Source organism: Eubalaena glacialis, chromosome 14, assembly GCF_028564815.1.
Source record: "Eubalaena glacialis isolate mEubGla1 chromosome 14, mEubGla1.1.hap2.+ XY, whole genome shotgun sequence".
In the NCBI taxonomy this organism is placed as follows: Eukaryota; Metazoa; Chordata; class Mammalia; order Artiodactyla; family Balaenidae; genus Eubalaena; species Eubalaena glacialis.
In genome coordinates this window covers 81681014-81698542 of record NC_083729.1, presented here as the reverse complement: position 1 = coordinate 81698542, position 17529 = coordinate 81681014, and the positions used below count along the sequence as shown (strand labels likewise).

The window sequence follows — 17529 nt, the reverse complement described above, 5'->3', positions numbered from 1 at the left end:
ATTAAAAGGGCTGTGGCAACCTCGGAGGAGCAGGCAGACACCACGGGCCCTGCCAAGAGAAAGGAGCATTCTGAGGTGTCCTCCGGGGAGCTGGGCTTCACCTCTCCTGACCCCAGACCTAGAATCCCCTGATCCTTGGGGGCTGTTCATATGCCGGGGGGCTCAGGGGGCTGCTTACTGAGGCCCCTGCCAGCTCAGCCTCTATCTCCACCTAAGATTTTCTGTTATCTCAAAATAGGAGAGTCTACACCCAGAAGCTCGAGATGGTCCTGAGTGGGGCGCTGTGCTTCCGGTGAATATCTGAGCCTCTGCTTGGGCCGCGTCCTCTGGGGGGAGTGAGTTCTGGGTAGACCTGCTGTCCAGCCTTTCCGGGGAGGGTGCTGCGCTTGTCCCACAGGTGGGGTGGGCAGCTGGGAAGGTGTGAACTCCCTGTCCTTAGAGAAGTTCTTCCAGCCTCTTCAGACGGGGGCAGGCCCTCTCCTGGGGGTTCCCTGATGAGAGGGGGTTGTGGCCTCATCCCTCCTAGCGAGAACAGGAGTTAGGAGGCCCGGCTTGGAGCCCTGCTGTTACCACCCACTGCAGTGAAGAGATGTCAATCCAACCACTACCTCCTTGCTGCCCTCTGGGACAAAACAGCAACAGCAAAACTCTTCTGTCAGTTAGTCTGTCTGTCCATTGGCATGTGCTGAGCCAGGGGCTCTGCAATGATCTGGACTTTTGCAACAGTGAATGAGAAGAATCTTGCTCTCACTGAACTCGGAGTCTAGTATAGCTTTTCCCAAGGTGTGTTCTGTGGAACCCCAGTCCTACGAGTGGCTTTATACAGCGGTGCTCCTCGGTCAAGGAAATGTGGGAAATATGCTTTCTAGGCCCCCTTAAAAGAGGACCATAGCACAACTCAGCATATTAGTCACTTTGAAGTAGAGATTTGTTTAATTGTGTTTAGTCAGCATTGAACCAATTTGTACACATCTGGAGGAACCCCCTTTAGAGTACAGCTTTCGCCTCACAGGATGTCAGAAAATCAACTGCGATTGTAGGTGTGAATTAAATTTGAAAAGCAAAATGAAAGAATTTTAAATGTAAAGAAATCCCTCACGTGGTAGAGACTATGTGGCCAAGTGGAAGTAAATGCACCAAGCAGAAGTAAAGGCGGAAGTCAATCAAGGCGCATTTTAATCCTGAAGAGGCCTGGGCAGCATCTATCCGGTCTTCTTAGTTTAGCAATGAGGAGACTCAGGCCCAGAGAGGGTGAATAACTTGTCTGTTGTGACTCAGCAGTGATGGTGGCAGAGCCAGGATGAGAACCCAGGACTCTGACTCAGTTTAGTTTCTTTTCCAACATGACACAGGGAAGAGTCTGGTTAGTGTAGAAAAGATTGAATAGGATGAAGGGGCAAACCCCAGACTCAGATGGGAGGCTGTGGCCTTGTCCCGGTGGTAGGCATGAGCCCCCGGGGCTGGGAGAGAAGGTTGCGCCATTATTTCTGGCTCAGTGGGAAGAGAGGGTGACAGTGCCTGAGACTGGGGGACTCTCCAGAGCCCAGGCAAGCTGGAGCACCCACCACCTGCCCTGAGTGTCATCCTGTCCTGATGTTTTAGAATGAAGGATGCAAAACTGAAGGTGCTTTATCTGCACGATAACCAGCTTCAAGCCGGAGGGCTGCAAGCAGGGAAGGTCATTAAAGGTTGGTGGCAAAACAGGACCCTACTTCCCTAGGTTTCTAAATACTCTGAGGGGAGGGGGCCTGAAGAGGGCTTAAAAACATTGGCACAAGCCAACAGACCCTGGGCCTGACACAGTAGACGGGGCATCAGAAAACCAGGCTCTGAGCAAGGACAAATAAAATACCATACCTTCCAGCACGGCGCCATGCCCCAGTCCCACCGGAAGCCTCTATGCAAAGGTGGGATTATTTTCCAAGATGGCTGTTCTGTCATTTCCTCACAGGTGGACTTGGGTCCAACATCCCTTTTTCTGGGAGCCAGTGCTGAGGAGAGCACGAAAGCAGGCTCTCTACACCTTCACTCCCATGTGGGAGTGGGTTTCTGCCCCTCTACCCCTGGTCCTCTCGGCACTCTGAGGGTCCTCGCTCACTCAGAGTGGTGGGACCCAGAGCAGCAGGTGTCACCCTCTGGCCTCAGGCTCATTCACACTGCTGCCCCCAGTGTGACAGGACCTTCCCTCTAGAGTGACACATACCTACTCACCTAGAACACCCTTACTGGGCACTGGGGCCAGGCAGAGCCCTCTGTGAGGCTGAGTGTGTGTGTGTGTGGTGTGTGTGTGTGTGTGTGTGTGTGTGTGTGTGTGTGTGTGTGATGGAGGGATTTTACAGAGAAAAATGAGACCCTTTTCTGTTCTCAGGAATCTCACAGGGGGTGGAAAGATATCGACTAACTCTAATGGGAGGCTTATCAAGACAGGTTACAGAAAAGAGGCTGGAAGGTCGAGGGGCATTCAAAGAGGTGGTCAGTCTCCCTTGGGGCTTGGAGAAGACTCGAACTTTTGACCCTGGAGTGGGCGTGGGGTTGGGAGGCGGTACCGTGTGCTATCTGCCTTGACTTCCACTGGACCAGCTGGCAGGAGACCACCCTTCCCTACATGACAGCTGTTATGAGGCTCCCCTTCTGTCCAGCCTGGGGACAGGATGCCTGATACAGCCCATGACGGGGCAGAGGGAGGGAAGGGCAGCCAAGGTCCCTGCATCCGCTTCCTTCCTCTAGGTGAGATCAGCGTTGTCCCCAATCGGTCTCTGGACGCCAAGCTCTCTCCAGTCATCCTGGGCGTCCAGGGTGGGAGCCAGTGCCTGTCGTGTGGGACGGGGCAGGAACCGACCCTGAAACTAGAGGTGGGTCCTGTGGGGGCAGCCTCGTCACGTGGCTTCACTAAGTCAAAGATGCTGATCCCACGGCTTCCTGGGCTCCTCTCCCTCCAGGGTTCTGTTAATTATGGCTCCGCCTCCCTGTGCCTTGGGGCCAGCTCCTACCCCTCACCCACCTGCCGTGCCCTCTGCTTGCAGCCAGTGAACATCATGGAGCTCTACCACAGTGCCGAAGAGTCCAAGAGATTCACCTTCTACAGGCGGGACACGGGGCTCACCTCTAGCTTCGAGCTGGCCGCCTACCCGGGCTGGTTTTACTGCACCGTGCCCGAAGCGGACCAGCCTCTCCGGGTCACTCAGCTCCTGAAGGACACCAGCTGGGATGGCCCCATCACCGACTTCTACTTCCAGCAGTGTGACTAGGGCAACATGCCCCCAGGGCTCCCGGGGCGGGCCAGCTTGGGCAGGGCCAGGAGGTGTAGGAGGAGACCCGTGGTGATCAACTGGCCTCTGCTCTCAGGGCCTCCACCGTGGAGGGGCTGGGCACACGGCCACTCTTCCTCCACCTGTTTCCCAGTTTGGATAAATCCTTCTGAGATTTGGGGCTTAGTCCACAGTTTTCTTTTCTGCTGAGTGGCACTGCTGATGTGAAACCTTGCAGAAAGGTAAACCCCTAAGATAAACCCCTAAGGGGTCAGGGTCAGGGTCAGGGGAGTGGTGGGAATCCTTCATGCTTTGTGGTAACGTACAGGTAACAATCCTGTGCTTTGACCTGGATTGGTCACAGTCTTCTGAGATTCCAAGAGGCGGGATCCAGCCTCCAAGGGGTTTCCTGGGCTGGTGGAATACTGTTCCCCACAATTCATGTCCTTCTGGGAACCTCAGACTGTGACCTTTGTCAACTGAAAAAAAATGTACAACCTTAAGTTGAGAGTTATGTTTTATTTGGTGGGCATTCTGAGGGCTTCAAGCCTGGAAGACAGCCTCTCAGATAACTCTAAGGGACTGCTCCAAAGAGGCAAGGGGGAAGCCAGGATATATAGGAGTTTTTGCAACAAAGACCAGGTAGTCGGAACATCAAAAGATTATTGTTAATTTAAGAAAATCAGACATCTCAAGTTAAGGAATTCAGTGCTTTTCTATGTATGGGAAGATGCAAGATTCTGGGCTCACTGGAATCATTCCTTTGATATGCACCTCAGCTATCGGGGGCCAGTATCCTGTGTTTTCTCATCCAGAGTTTCCTCAAGGCTCACCGTTGGGGGAAGCTGTAACGTGATGGCTTGATGGCTGCCACATCCTTTGTTTACTGATATGGCAGGCAATGTTTTTCATTCATGCCTTGTTTGGAAGTAGGGTCTTTGTAGATGCAATTAGTTAAGAGGTCATGCTGTATGAGGGTGAACCCTAAATCCAGTAGGACTTCTGTCCTTGTAAGAAGAAAGAAACCTAGAGAAGGAGGCCATGAGAAGATGGAGGCTGAGTAGAGTGCCACCAGGCAAGGCGTGCCAATGGTTGGGGCACCATCAGAAGTGAGGAGGCAATTTCTTCCCCAGAGCCTTCGGAGGGAGTACGGGAGCCTTCTAATCTCCTGAACTGTGTGAGAATAAATTTCTGTTGTTTTAAGCCACCAAGTTTGTGGTAATTGGTTAGGGCAGCCCTAAGGAATGAAAACAGCAGCCAATGATCCCCATCTCTTGGTATTCACACCCCCTGTATGCCCCCGCCCACACTGGACCAGAGTTGTCTCCATGACCAATAGAATGCCGCAGAAGTGATGTTATGCCGCTTCTGAGATTAGGTTATAAAAGACACTGTGGCTTCTATCTTGGTCTCTGTTTCTTTATTCACTTGCTCTGGGGGAAGCCAGGTACCATGTGTAAGCTGCCCTATAAGGAGACCCATTGGTGAAAAATGAAGCCTCCTGACAACTGCCACACCAGTGAGCTTAGAGGTAGCTCCTCCAGCCCAGGCGAGACTTCGGGCGATGCAGTCCTGGCCGACTGCCACCTAGTGAGAGACTCTGAAGAGAATCACCCAGCTAAACTGCTCTAGAGTCCCAACCCTCAGAAACTGTGAGAAAGTTAAGTGTTCCTGCATTAAGTTGTTAAAGTTTGGGGTCACTCGTTACACAGCAATAGATAACTAGTACGCAGGGGAAGAGAAATAAATTATTTATTTTATTATGATTGCAATTTTCTCCATTACTTTTATTTTCCCTCTCAAAATGAACACCAGCCCTTTTATTTCCCCAAACATCTGATTTAAAAGCTGATCATACCAAATTGGTTGAATATTCTCTGTTCCCACAAGGTTTAGATCTTCCTTGACTACCTTTGCACCTTCAGACATACGTGCCAGGAACTGTGACTTCAGGGTCCCTGCCTAAAGTCTGGGGAATGAGAGCAGAAGCCAGAGGAGGGGCCCAAGTCGGAGCCCCAGGAGTTCCATCTGCGCCTCACCAGTCAGACCAGCCTGGCAGGTTCACCTTCTGCTGAAGGACCAGCAAGGGAGAGGCCAGGCCATAGCGTCTGCCTCTGGGGACTGCAGCGGCTCCAGCCCAGATGCAGCTCAAGTCCTTGGGCAGCAGGCAGCACAGCTGCTACCACAGGCCTCTCAGGGCTGCCGAGAACAGACCTAGTTCACACTCTCCTTCTGCCCACAGGCCCAGCCATAGTCTCATATTGTCACCTCCTCTGAGGAGCCTTTGCTGAGTGGAGATCCCTGGTCATCTGCTCTGACAGTGCTTTGTGCTTAACTCTATGCTGACTTCCCCTCCTTGTAATAAATTGACTTGGGGTCTGAGGCCCCTAAAATCACCTCAAGGTCAAGGCTGTATCAGTTTTGTTTCCAAGCACTTCGAATAATGTTTGGCAAATAATTGGGATCCAGTGAGGGTTGAATGTGGAAACTATTCCTCCACCTTGGAATATTCTTTCTCTCTCCTCCACCCATCTAAATGGACCCACCCGGCAGGGAGCAGCTGAAATTTCACCTCATTCTTGAAGCTTTCTCCAGCCTGAAGTGATTGCTTCATCATTTGTAGGATTAAAGAATTCAAAAGGGCTTTAGCAGGGATGAGCGGACACAAGTAGCTGAAAAAGGAGGAACAGGGACTTCCCTGGTGGTCCAGCGGATAAGACTCTGAGTTCCCAATGCAGGACATTTTTTGGTTGCGGCATGCGGGATCTAGTTCCCTGACCAGGGATCAAGGTCAGGGAACTAGATCCCGCATGATCCCTGGTCAGGGAACTAGATCCCGCATGCCGCAACCAAAAAAGATCCTGCATGCCGCAACGAAGATCCTGCGTGCTGAAACTAAGACCCAGCACAGCCAAAATAAATAAATAAATAAAAACCTTAAAAAAAAAAAAAAAAAGGAGGAACAATATAAAGAGCTAAGACCCTTTCAATTCTAGGAATTTATCTTTTTACTCCAGGAGGTTCTCTGTTTCTATTGTCTCCAATATTCCCTTGGCCCACAGATCAGAGAGTCTGGTCTTTTCAAGTGTTTATGGCTTAGCCCCCAGACAGACTGTAAAGCTACTTAACAACAGGGACCAGGTGTTGTATGCCTTTGTCACAGGGCCTTGTAAATGCTCAGTAAGCACTCATTGATTGCCTGATATAATACCCTGTGCTTTGACCTTTTCCATTGAGGGGACAAGAGATTGGGAAAGGGAGTGAAGAATGACTATTCGCCTTAGAAAACAGAAATCTGTTCCCATCTCTGCCCATCTTTTCTCATCCGTCACTCTGCAGACATCTGGGTATAGGACTGACCTCTCCCACATCCTTGCCAAGCCCTTTATGGAACTTTGCAAATGACCTGTGAGGGAGAATTACCATAAGGCAGTTGGTCTATGTTGGGCACTATGCCCAAGTGTCTCTGCCCCTTGTGAGCAGGTGGATGAATGGATGGATGGATGGATGGATGGATGGATAGAAGGATGGATGGGTGGGTGGGTAGATGTACTGACGGATGGATGGATGGATGGGCTAATGGACCATTGGAGGGATGGATGGATGAATGGATGGATGGATAGAAGGATGGATGGGTGGGTGGGTAGATGTACTGACGGATGGATGGATGGATGGGCTAATGGACCGTTGGAGGGATGGATGGATGAATGGATGGATGGATAGAAGGATGGATGGGTGGGTGGGTAGATGTACTGACGGCTGGGAGGATGGATGGGCTAATGGACCATTGGAGGGATGGATGGATGAATGGATGGACGGATAGAAGGATGGATGGGTGGGTGGGTAGATGTACTGACGGATGGGAGGATGGATGGGCTAGTGGACCGTTGGAGGGATGGATGGATGAATGGATGGATGGATAGAAGGATGGATGAGTGGGTGGGTAGATGTACTGACGGATGGATGGATGGATGGGCTAATGGACCGTTGGAGGGATGGATGGATGAATGGATGGATGGATAGAAGGATGGATGGGTGGGTGGGTAGATGTACTGACAGATGGATGGATGGATGGGCTAATGGACCGTTGGAGGGATGGATGGATGGATGGATGGATAGAAGGATGGATGGGTGGGTGGGTAGATGTACTGATGGATGGATGGGTGGATGGGCTAATGGACCGTTGGAGGGATGGATGGATGAATGGATGGATGGATAGAAGGATGGATGGGTGGGTGGGTGGGTAGATGTACTGACGGATGGATGGATGGATGGGCTAATGGACCGTTGGAGGGATGGATGGATGGATGGATGGATGGATAGAAGGATGGATGGGTGGGTGGGTAGATGTACTGACGGATGGATGGATAGATGGGCTAATGGACCGTTGGAGGGATGGATGGATGGATGGTTGGATGGATGGGTCGATGGACTGATGGGTGGATGGATGGACTGAATTAAGTAATATCAATCAGAGGCCTGAGTGTTCTTCACCCCTACCCTGATCACACTGAGCCATGTGCCCACATAGTCCAGGGCAAAGGGCACCTGCTCAGTCCCAGATGAATCTAAGGTCAATGTCTTCTGTCTGTAGTGGGTTTCCTTAGACATTACATCTCATCAACTGGTACCAACTAATAGAACCTGTTGAAAAACAGAGATGTTCCTCTCATAATTCCAAACAGGGCCATACTCACAATGCCATCAGTGCCTGTTCTCACATTGCCTCACTGGCCACAGCCTGGCTACAGAAAAAAGTCTGTCCTTAGGACCTTCAGACACACTCACTCTTGCTTCTTCCGCCTCCCTATGGCTAAGATGGAGCCCCATGGGGCACCAAAGGGAAGGTGATATAAAGTCGTCTCACCCCAGCATCATTTATCTGGCTGCCAAAACCACCAATAACATTATCAATAACAATAGCTATGAGCGGAGTCCCAGGGCCTGGCTTTTGCCAAGGCTTTATGGGTGACTCTCTCCCTTTTCAACAAACACTCATTATTGTTCCCCACCTCCTTATTATCCATGCTGTGCTGAAGACATTGTGAAATCCCTAGGCTCTTCTTCCCCATCCTGGAGACAATTATAAAGATTGCTACAGGCTTACCCACCCTGACCAGGCAATATAAACTCAGTGCAGGTGCCCTGGAGAAATCAGTCGGAGGGTCCAGGCACCTGGGATCTGCAGGTCAGTGGTGGGCAGGCAGTATTCTCTCTTTCTCTGTTTTCTTCTCCCTCTGTCAATAGCTCTGATATGCCACCTCCTTTTAACTCCTCCTGGCAAGCTCTCTAGTTAGCAAGGTATCCCCTACATAGATCACCATGGGTTGCTAAATAAGTCTAGGGGCACATAGAAGGAATTCGAGGGGAAGGTATAGGTTAAGTCAAGTCAAGATTTTTAAATATTTAGGACCACAGATTTTAGAAAGTAACTTCAGAAGAAATCATCTAGGCCAGTGGTATTCAACAATGTTTGGTGAAGCTTGAGGTTCCTTAGAGATGTCCCAGTGCCTTTTTGTTTTTTGTGGTTTTTTTTTTTGCAGTGTACATTATTTTAGTTTTATTTTTTAAAAATTTAAAAATTTTTTAAAAGTTAATTTTTATTGGAATATAGTTGATTTACGTTGTTGTGTTAGTTTCTGCTGTAGTGCAAAGTGAGTTATACATATACATCTTTTTTAGGTGTATACATCCACTCTTTTTTAGATTCTTTTCCCATATAGGTCATTACAGTTTATTGAGTAGAGTTCCCCGTGCTATACAGTAGGTTCTTATTGGTTATCTATTTTATATACAGTAGAGTGTTTAGTTACCAAGGGGGAATGGGGGCAGGGATAAATTGGGAGATTGGGATTGACATACACACCCAGTGCCTGCTTCAGTAGTCAATGCTAGCTGGGTTCTGGTGTCACCATCATTCTCTGCTTCTGCAAAAGCTGGTGTCTTTTATCCATTTAACTTTCATTAGTGTCTGTGTAAAATTTCCTTGTGAAACCTAAAATAGTTTTGAAAAATATTAACCTTGTTCAACCCCTCATTCCAATGATAAGAATTTGGAGGCCTAGGGAAAAAAGGAATTTTCCAAGGTGACAAAACAAATTGGTAGCAGAGTTAGGTCTAGAACCAACCTTGCCATCCGAATCTGCGGTGAGTGTTTCTATGTCCTGCTCATAAGCACCAATGTGTCTCAGTTGGGGCAGATGGAGAGGGCTACAAGCTATGCTTTGTGGCTTCAAGAGCTTGTTAACTTTTATAAGGGAAAAAAATGCCTATACATAAAACAATAAATAACACACTGAAATTTAATGGGAGTTCAGAGTAAGTTTGCAATGGTAAAGGAAAGAGTCTTTAAACTCTGAGTCATGGAATCATTGATAGTTTGATCTTGAAAGAATCTTAATAACAACATACTCTAACTCAATGATTTTATAGATGCTGAAAACTGAAGATTGGAGGTTAAGTGACATGAACTTGTATGTCTGAGCTGTTTCTCTGAGCTGATAATTAACTTGGCAGAACTAGATACTCAACCTATAGATAATAATGCCATGTCCAGTGACCTTAATGTCAAAAGATTTGAATGGACAATGGTGAGGAGGGATGACTTCTGAGGTAGGGAAATGAAAGATAACTTTGAGTATGCCTACTGAGAAGATAAGAAAGAGGTCTCATTGCCGGGGAGGTGGTTTAGTGTCCACGGAGAAGGTGAGATACACTTAAGATAAGTATATCATACAATGGGAAGCCAATGTAGATTCTAGAGCTGGATGGGAATGTGATGAAAGCAGTACTTAGAATACAAGTCCAGGAACCTCACATAGGTTGGGCTGGATTGAAGGCAGAGGAACCAGGAATACAGGTGCAGTTCCAAGGGCTATGAAGAAAACAAAGTTATATTTTAAAGAAGTTATTTATTGGGACTTGATAAATCTGACATAGGGTCAGGAAAAGTGGGAGAAATTGTCAACAGTTCTCAGGATTTGAATCTCACTGTCTAGAGAAAGATTATGGCAGTGAGAGAAATGAAACCGGGAGGGATGAATGAGCTGGGAGGAGAAGGTGAATTTGACCTTAGATGAATTTGGTTGGGTATGATGGCAGGATATCCAAAGGGCGGTGTCCTGTAGGCTGTTGGAGATAAAGGAGGATGTTCAGTCTGGACTTGGAAGGCATTAGAGAAAGATGATCATGCAGCTGTGGAAATGGATGGATTGCAGCTTCATGGGATATGAAACAGAAGAGCTTAGGACCTTGGCCGGTGACTTCCAGGTTTAGGGGTGACGCCCAAACAAAGGGAGAATCTACAATGCATCTGAGAAGGAGAGAATGGAGAGGTGTGAATCAATATCAAGGGCTCCCAGGGGGACAATGGCCAAAGATCAGAGGAATCAAAAAAAAAAAAAAAATCTTTGGATTTGGCTCCACAGAAGTTGATATTTGTCTTGGAGAGATCAGATTCCATGGAGATAGTGTGTAGGAGGATGAAGGAGAGGCTGGAACAGGTGTGATGTGCAAAAGAGCATGAGGAAGCCCAGGGCTATTTGGTGGTAGTATTTGATCCAGGATAGGTGAATTGATGAGGTCTGAGACAGCCAAGGATGGGGTCCAGAGAGGGGTATAGACCAAAGTCCAGTGAAAGGTCACTTGGGGACAATAGGGAAGAGAAAGCTTGGGGAATGGAGTTTGTAGTGCACTGGGAGGGATCATGGCAAACACTCAACACCAGGAGCCCAGGCTCTCTGATGGGCTAGAAGTCAGTTTCTCACTCCTACACAATCCTCACTTCATCACAATCTATACCAGGACCCCAGGCAGGGATTCCTGATATGGGAGTCTGTAGGAGAGACACTGGAATTTGGGGCTGGACCAGGACGAGAGGACCCCAGCGATCCAGCTGGACTTGACCAGTCCTGAATTTCTGCCGGCTCTTTGAGCTGACACGGACCAAGGATGGGAGTCATCAGCTTGCCTATCCAGCTGTACACAGGGACCCTCCACTTCGTCTGCCCCGGCCAGCACTTGGCACGGCTGCTAGGCTGACCATATTTCTACTGCTCTGACCAAAGAAGCCCCAGTGGCTTGGCCAAGGGAGAGCACAGCATCTCACTCACACGGGCTTGCACGGAAGCCATGCTGCTGTCGACCTATCAGGGCTGGGGGATCATCTGGTCCTTTGATACTAAAAGTGTGGTCCAGGGACCAGCAACATAAATTATCATTTGGTTGCATGTTTGAAACGCAGTCTTAGGTCCCACCCCAGACCTAGGGAATCAGAATCTGTATTTTAACAAGAGCTGAAGGTGATTTACACATTTATTAGAGAGTGAGAAGAACTGAGCTAGTGTATAAGTTCCCAAGACCAGTTGATCACTGAGTCACTTCAAGAACCTTCAGCCCAGGGAATAGTACTTCTCCAGAGTCCCCCAGGTGATTCGATGGGCAGGCATATTTTGGAAAGCCAACGACTGTAATCGAACCCTTCATTAAAAAAAAAATTCAAACTTACCATATACTACAAAGGAAATTTATATTCATATAAGGAAAAATGTTGAAATGTTAAAGTAAATAAATAAAAATCACCCATAATCTTGTCAGCCATAGATAAGTGCTGTAAAATATCGAACATCTTTGTTTCTCTGTATGTGGGCAGATTTAAATGGAATCATAATGCACACATTATTTATAACCTGTGCTTTTCACTTAATGTATTTTGACTATTTTTATATCATAAAATGTTTTTCTACATCGTCTTTAATGTACACATACTTTCTTATTTACCATAATTTTTTAACCAATCACCTATTATTGGGCAGGTAGATTATTTTCAGCTTCTTGTTATCATAAAAAATGATGCTGTGAACATCTTTATTATTAAACATTTGGGCAATTCATTATTTTCCCATAGAATAAGGGCAAGAGATGAAATTACAAAGTACATAGAATGCTTCAAGACTTTGATTCACATCACCAACATCCATCCAGAATTTGTACTGCTATTGGTGTCCTGTGATCCTTTGCTCTCACCAACCCTTAAACTCTCACTGCAAAGCCAAGGGATAGGAAATGACTTGTCCAAGGTGATCAAGTGACAGATCCAGTACTAAAAGCCACCTTGGCTAAGTCATCCTTCTTCTAAGATCCAGGCCATGTTGCTCAGGGATGCTGAGATGGCTGGAAGTCCTGCCATCAGCATCAATCTGCTCCTCCTTACCTGCTTCCCAAAATGTCCCTCAGTGTCACTCTCTCCTGCTCTGAGCCCTGCTTCTTCATTCCTACCTTTCTGCCATTTCCTCTTCTTTTCTGCTTTCTTATCTTTTCTCTTCTCTTTCCCTTCTTCCTTGGTGAGAGAATCAGCCCTAGCCATCCTTGCTTTTACTTTTCTGGGCTATTCTCCAAGTCCTACCACCCTCATGCCCTGATTGGCTCTGGGTTTCTTTCCATGCTGGATTCTGGAATGGCCTTTCTGGAGGTGGTCATTTCAGGGAAACACTCTACGGACGGATGATCCAACTGGAAGGAGTGGAGCCACGTGAAGCTCTGTGGTTTAGAGTCTGTACAGGAACACTGGCATCAGTTTTTAGATCATTCCTCCTCAAAAACACAAGTCTGTGTATCTCAAGCCTGTGCTGTTTTCCATCTGGAACAGAACGGGGGAGTGTGCATGGTCTCTCACAGATCACAGTCTTGGCAAAGCGATCCAGTCCCCAGAAGGACACTCTCTAACTGCAGAGAGACCCCGCCCTGGCTGCAGGCGGGAGGTTCCTCCTAGTAGCGCTGTCCAGAGGAGGCAGGGGGAGGTGGTGACTCTAAGGCCAGGATGGGAGTGGGACAGGGTTTCAGTCAGGTTCATCCTTAAACTGTGAGGCTAGAGCGCACCCCACCCCAGTCTGAGCCCCAGGAAGGGCTCCTGGCTGAACTCTTTGGGAAACCTGTCATCCTGGTTCCCAGAACCGGCACCAGTGCACAGTCAAGCTCACACCCCTGCCAGCTCGACTCGGATGGCCCCAAATGAGGGAGACTCAGAGCTGCCTGGAGCTTGCTGGGCTGAGGAGCCCTTGGTGGATTCTGGTAGGCCTCTTACAGATAAGCACCTAGTGAGAACTTTCCGCCCTGTGATTGGGTAATTTGGCTCCTTGGGATGTCTGTTCCCTAGCTCCACCCCCTTCTTTCTCTGACAGCCCCTGTTTTTTAATAAATTACAGCCATTCTTTTTTAAAAAAAATTTTATTGAAATATAGTTGATTTACAATGTTGTGTTAGTTCCAGGTGTACAACAAAGTGATTCTTTTTTAGATTCTTTTCCATTATAGGTTATTACAAGATATTGAGTATAGTTCCCTGTCCTATACAGTAGGTCCTTGTTGGTTATCCATCTGTTTTATATATATTAGTGTGTATATCTTAATCCCAAACTCCTAATGTATGCCCCTTCTTTCCCCTTTGGTAACCATAAGTTTGTTTTCCATGTTTGTGAGTCTATTTCTGTTTTGTAAATAAGTTCATTTTTATCATTTTTTAAGATTCCACATATAAGTGATATTATATGATATTTGTCTTTCTCTGTCTGGCTTATTTCACTTAGTATAATCTCTGGGTCCATCCATGTTGCTGCAAATGGCATTATTTCATTCTTTTTTATGGCTGAGTAATATTCCATCGTGTATATATGCCACATCTTGTTTATCCATTCATCCTCTGACAGCCCTTTTTTCCCTTCCCTCTCAGCAAGGACCAGTCACCCCTGATTGCAGGAATGTGCTCCCTCCCCATGGCAAGATACTACATGTAAGTCTTCCTGGAGTCTTCCCTTTCCTAATCAGGGGGTCTGGAGATGACAGAGGAAGAGGAAAGAGGGCTGAGTCAGAGGGATGAGTCTCCTTCTCACCCCAGAAATCTCAAGTGCCCCATAATTAAGCTTAATCATCATCATAATCACAAGAGCTTTCTTTCCTGAACTTCTGCAAGATGCCAGCCATTCTACTGCCAAGCCTCCAACCTGAGAAATCTACAAAGGGGGCATTACTAAGCCCATTTTATAGGTTTGGAAACTGAGGCTCAAAGAGGTTATAAAGTACCTAATGTCACACAGCGCCAGGACTCAGACTCCAGGTTCTCTGTGCTGCTCTGGCCTCCATTCTCTAAAAGCTCAGAGATAATTTTGAATCTCAGTGACAGCATCTTTGTATGTTAGCCTCTGTGGCCTCTATTCCCAGTCTGGGCTTCCAACTCTTACCTGCATTTTATCTCACTTGACATTTGAGTCTTTACTTTTAGTTTACCACTTTATTGTCTGTGATTTTTGTTGTAAATGATCTCAAGCTCTTCGAGGAATGAGTTAAGGCATAATAAAAATAAAATAAGATTGACACCTGGGGTGCATTTCCTCAGCTTCTCCATGGGCCCATCCTATCCTAGACATGGGGGGCCGGTCAGGGCCTCTGGGGAGGTACAACGTAGCTGGGAAGACAAGACACAAGTGCATGGCGCATGCAAATGACAAAACAGATGTCAACTCTCTGGGGTATCTAGCCTGGGCTCTGGTCTCTGAACAGAATATTGCTGGCAGCTAAGTTAGCCACAGTTCTTGGTTGTGCAGGTTGGAGGGAGAAGGCCAGCTGGCAAACCCAGGCTCTTTCCAGATCTTCATTTTTTTTTTTTTTTATTAAGATTTTACAACTAGGAAGTGTGGGAGCAGGAGGTATCTTAACTGTGACTTTAAGACTACATACATATTCTCTGCAATGTCTTCTAGGCTCTTTTTTAAAATTTATTTATTTATTTATTTTTGGCTGTGTTGGGTCTTCATTTCTGTGCGAGGGCTTTCTCTAGTTGCGGCGAGCAGGGGCCACTCTTCATCGTGGTGCGTGGGCCTCTCACTATCGCGGCCTCTCTTGTTGCGGAGCACAAGCTCCAGACGCGCAGGCTCAGTAGTTGTGGCTCACGGGCCCAGTTGCTCCGCGGCATGTGGGATCTTCCCAGACCAGGGCCCGAACCCATGTCCCCTGCATTGGCAGGCAGACTCTCAACCACTGCGCCAACAGGGAAGCCCCAGATCTTCATTTTTATTGGACAGGGGAACCTGCTTTAAACACATGCAGTCATTAGCCGAGGGTATTATAATTAGCTGTTATTGAGAGAGAAGAATCTCCTGGAGGCGTGGTGTTGGCCAGGAGGTTCTGCTCTTGAAGGTAAGGAGGGCTCCCCAGGCCTGAGAGCAGCGGATGACCATCTCTGAAACCAACCAGCCATGGGCTAGTAGCATGGGCGTGGCTTTGATGCTGCACAGACTCACCACAGTTCCTTCTCAGCCTCCCTGGCACGCGTTTACCCCCCCAGGCTGATCGTCAGAACCACAGGCAATCCCAATGCCTGTCATCAGGCCCTGCTCCAGCCCCCTGCTAACCACCTGTATTTGGCATCCATAGCCCAGCCCAGCCCAGCCCACCCCTTACACACTTGCACACTCACCGGAGCAGGGTGGCCAGGCTGGCATGCTTACCATCACATTGGACTTTCTTTCCCCCTCATTTGTGGATTTTCTTCTATAAAGAGCCTTTAAAGTATCTGGAAAACAAACCACACGTTATTATATACTCAACTAATCCCTTTACTGAAGAGAATAAACATATGAAAACTTGGGTGGGCCCAGAAAATCTGGGATAAGGCTCAGCATATCCCAGAGGCATCGGAACCTCGTTAGGAAATTTCTCAGGGGAGGCACGGAAAAGGGCTGGAGCATCAGGAAAACTCTCTACCCTTCAGTGGGAAGACGCAGGCTCCCGTCACCACCCTGAGGGCCTGACGGGGCCAAGCCTGGTAGAGACAGAGGTGCGGTCTCTGAAAAAATCACGAGCCTTGGGAGAACTTCCTTCGCCTAAGGCTGACCTGGTCTTGACATGCTCTTGGGTGGAGTAGCACCCCTACTTCTCTCCTGAAGAAGGAGAAGCGCCCCTAGTGCCCCATGTTGTCCTTCAGAGTGTGGGGTGAGAGGGGCGTGGGGCTCAGTGGTGCCTGAAGGGGTCGCGCCATCAGCACTGCCTCCTGTTTCAGAATTAAGGATGCATATCAGGAGGCTCTGTACATGAGAGATGGCCACTTCCTGGTGGGAGATCCCGACCCAGACAACTGTCGTGCAGGAGCATCTGGGGCCTCGACGCCCTGGGACTCACCCAAGCTCCGTCTACCCCAAGCTCTCCCTTTCCTACTGAAGGGTCAGGACCCCTGTCGGAGTCCTAGCTCACCCTGCAGCGTGCATGTAGGGGTCAGGCCAGCTGTGCCCTGGCCCAGCCCCTTCCTGTTCGAGCCTTAGCTTGCTCAAGAGCTTGCGATCTGGGGTCCCCTCATCTCCTGGCTCTCTTTTCTCCTCCACCCCCCCAGAGATGATCTGCATACTCCCCAACAGAGGCCTGGGCCACACCAGTTTCCCCATCTTCCTGGGGATCCAGGGAGGCAGTCGTTGCCTGGCATGTGTGGAGACAGGGGAGGGGCCTTCCCTGCAGCTGGAGGTGAGAGACCGCACCCTGTTCTGGGGGGGCCTGCAGACCTGGCCAGGCCTCCAGGGTGCTCTGGCATCTCTGTGCTCATCTGTGGGTTCTGGCCAGGTCCACACATCCCTCCTGTTCAGGTTTCCATCATCTTTCCCTGCACCCAGACCCTTGCCTCCAGAACCTTCAGAGGGCAATCCCCTGGGGAAAGAGCCACCCTCTCAGGTCCCTTGTTGGCCAAGCCCCAGAAGCCTCGAGGGCTGACACGCAATCAGCAGTCTTATCCGGCAGCCGCCGCCTTGCCCTCACAGGATGTGAACATCGAGGATCTGTACAAGGGCGGTGACCAGGCCACCTGCTTCACCTTCTTCCAGAGACGCTCGGACCCTGCCTTCAGGCTGGAGGCTGCTGTCTGAACTGGCTGGTTTCCCTGTGGCTCGGCTGAGCCCCAAGAGCCCGTACGACTCACCAAGGAGAGTGAACCCTCAGCCTGCACTGAGCTCTACTTTGAACAGAGTCGGTAGAGAGGCAGGAAGCTGGGTTCCGGCCTGGCGCCCCCAAACCAAGCTCATCCTGCTCAGGGTCTGTGGGAGGCAGAATAATGGCCCCTCTGCCAAGAGGTCCACATCCTGATCCCCAGAACCTGTGAATATGTTACCTTACATGGCAGAAGGGACTTCGCAAATGTGATTAAGGCTGATCCATCCTGTAGTATCCCAGTGGGCCCAAGGAAATCAAACACCAGAGTCCTCCTATGAGGGAGGCGGGAGGGTAAGAGTCAGAGGGAGACTGGAAGA

General features: G+C 48.8%; 2 protein-coding genes across 2 annotated transcripts; both read left to right on the top strand.

Annotated features, from left to right (window-relative positions):
• Nucleotides 1-263: 263 nt before the first annotated feature.
• On the top strand, nucleotides 264-3248 carry IL36RN (interleukin 36 receptor antagonist). The gene is made up of 4 exons (XM_061168545.1): nucleotides 264-292; nucleotides 1603-1688; nucleotides 2728-2852; nucleotides 3024-3248. Exons 1-4 carry the CDS (start codon nucleotides 264-266, stop codon nucleotides 3246-3248), a joined length of 465 nt encoding a protein of 154 aa, XP_061024528.1.
• Nucleotides 3249-14001: 10753 nt separating this feature from the next.
• IL1F10 (interleukin 1 family member 10) lies at nucleotides 14002-17256 on the top strand. The gene is given in 4 exon segments (XM_061168565.1): nucleotides 14002-14033; nucleotides 16299-16386; nucleotides 16628-16753; nucleotides 17044-17256. Coding segments are annotated over 4 exon segments (459 nt in total).
• Nucleotides 17257-17529: the final 273 nt, after the last annotated feature.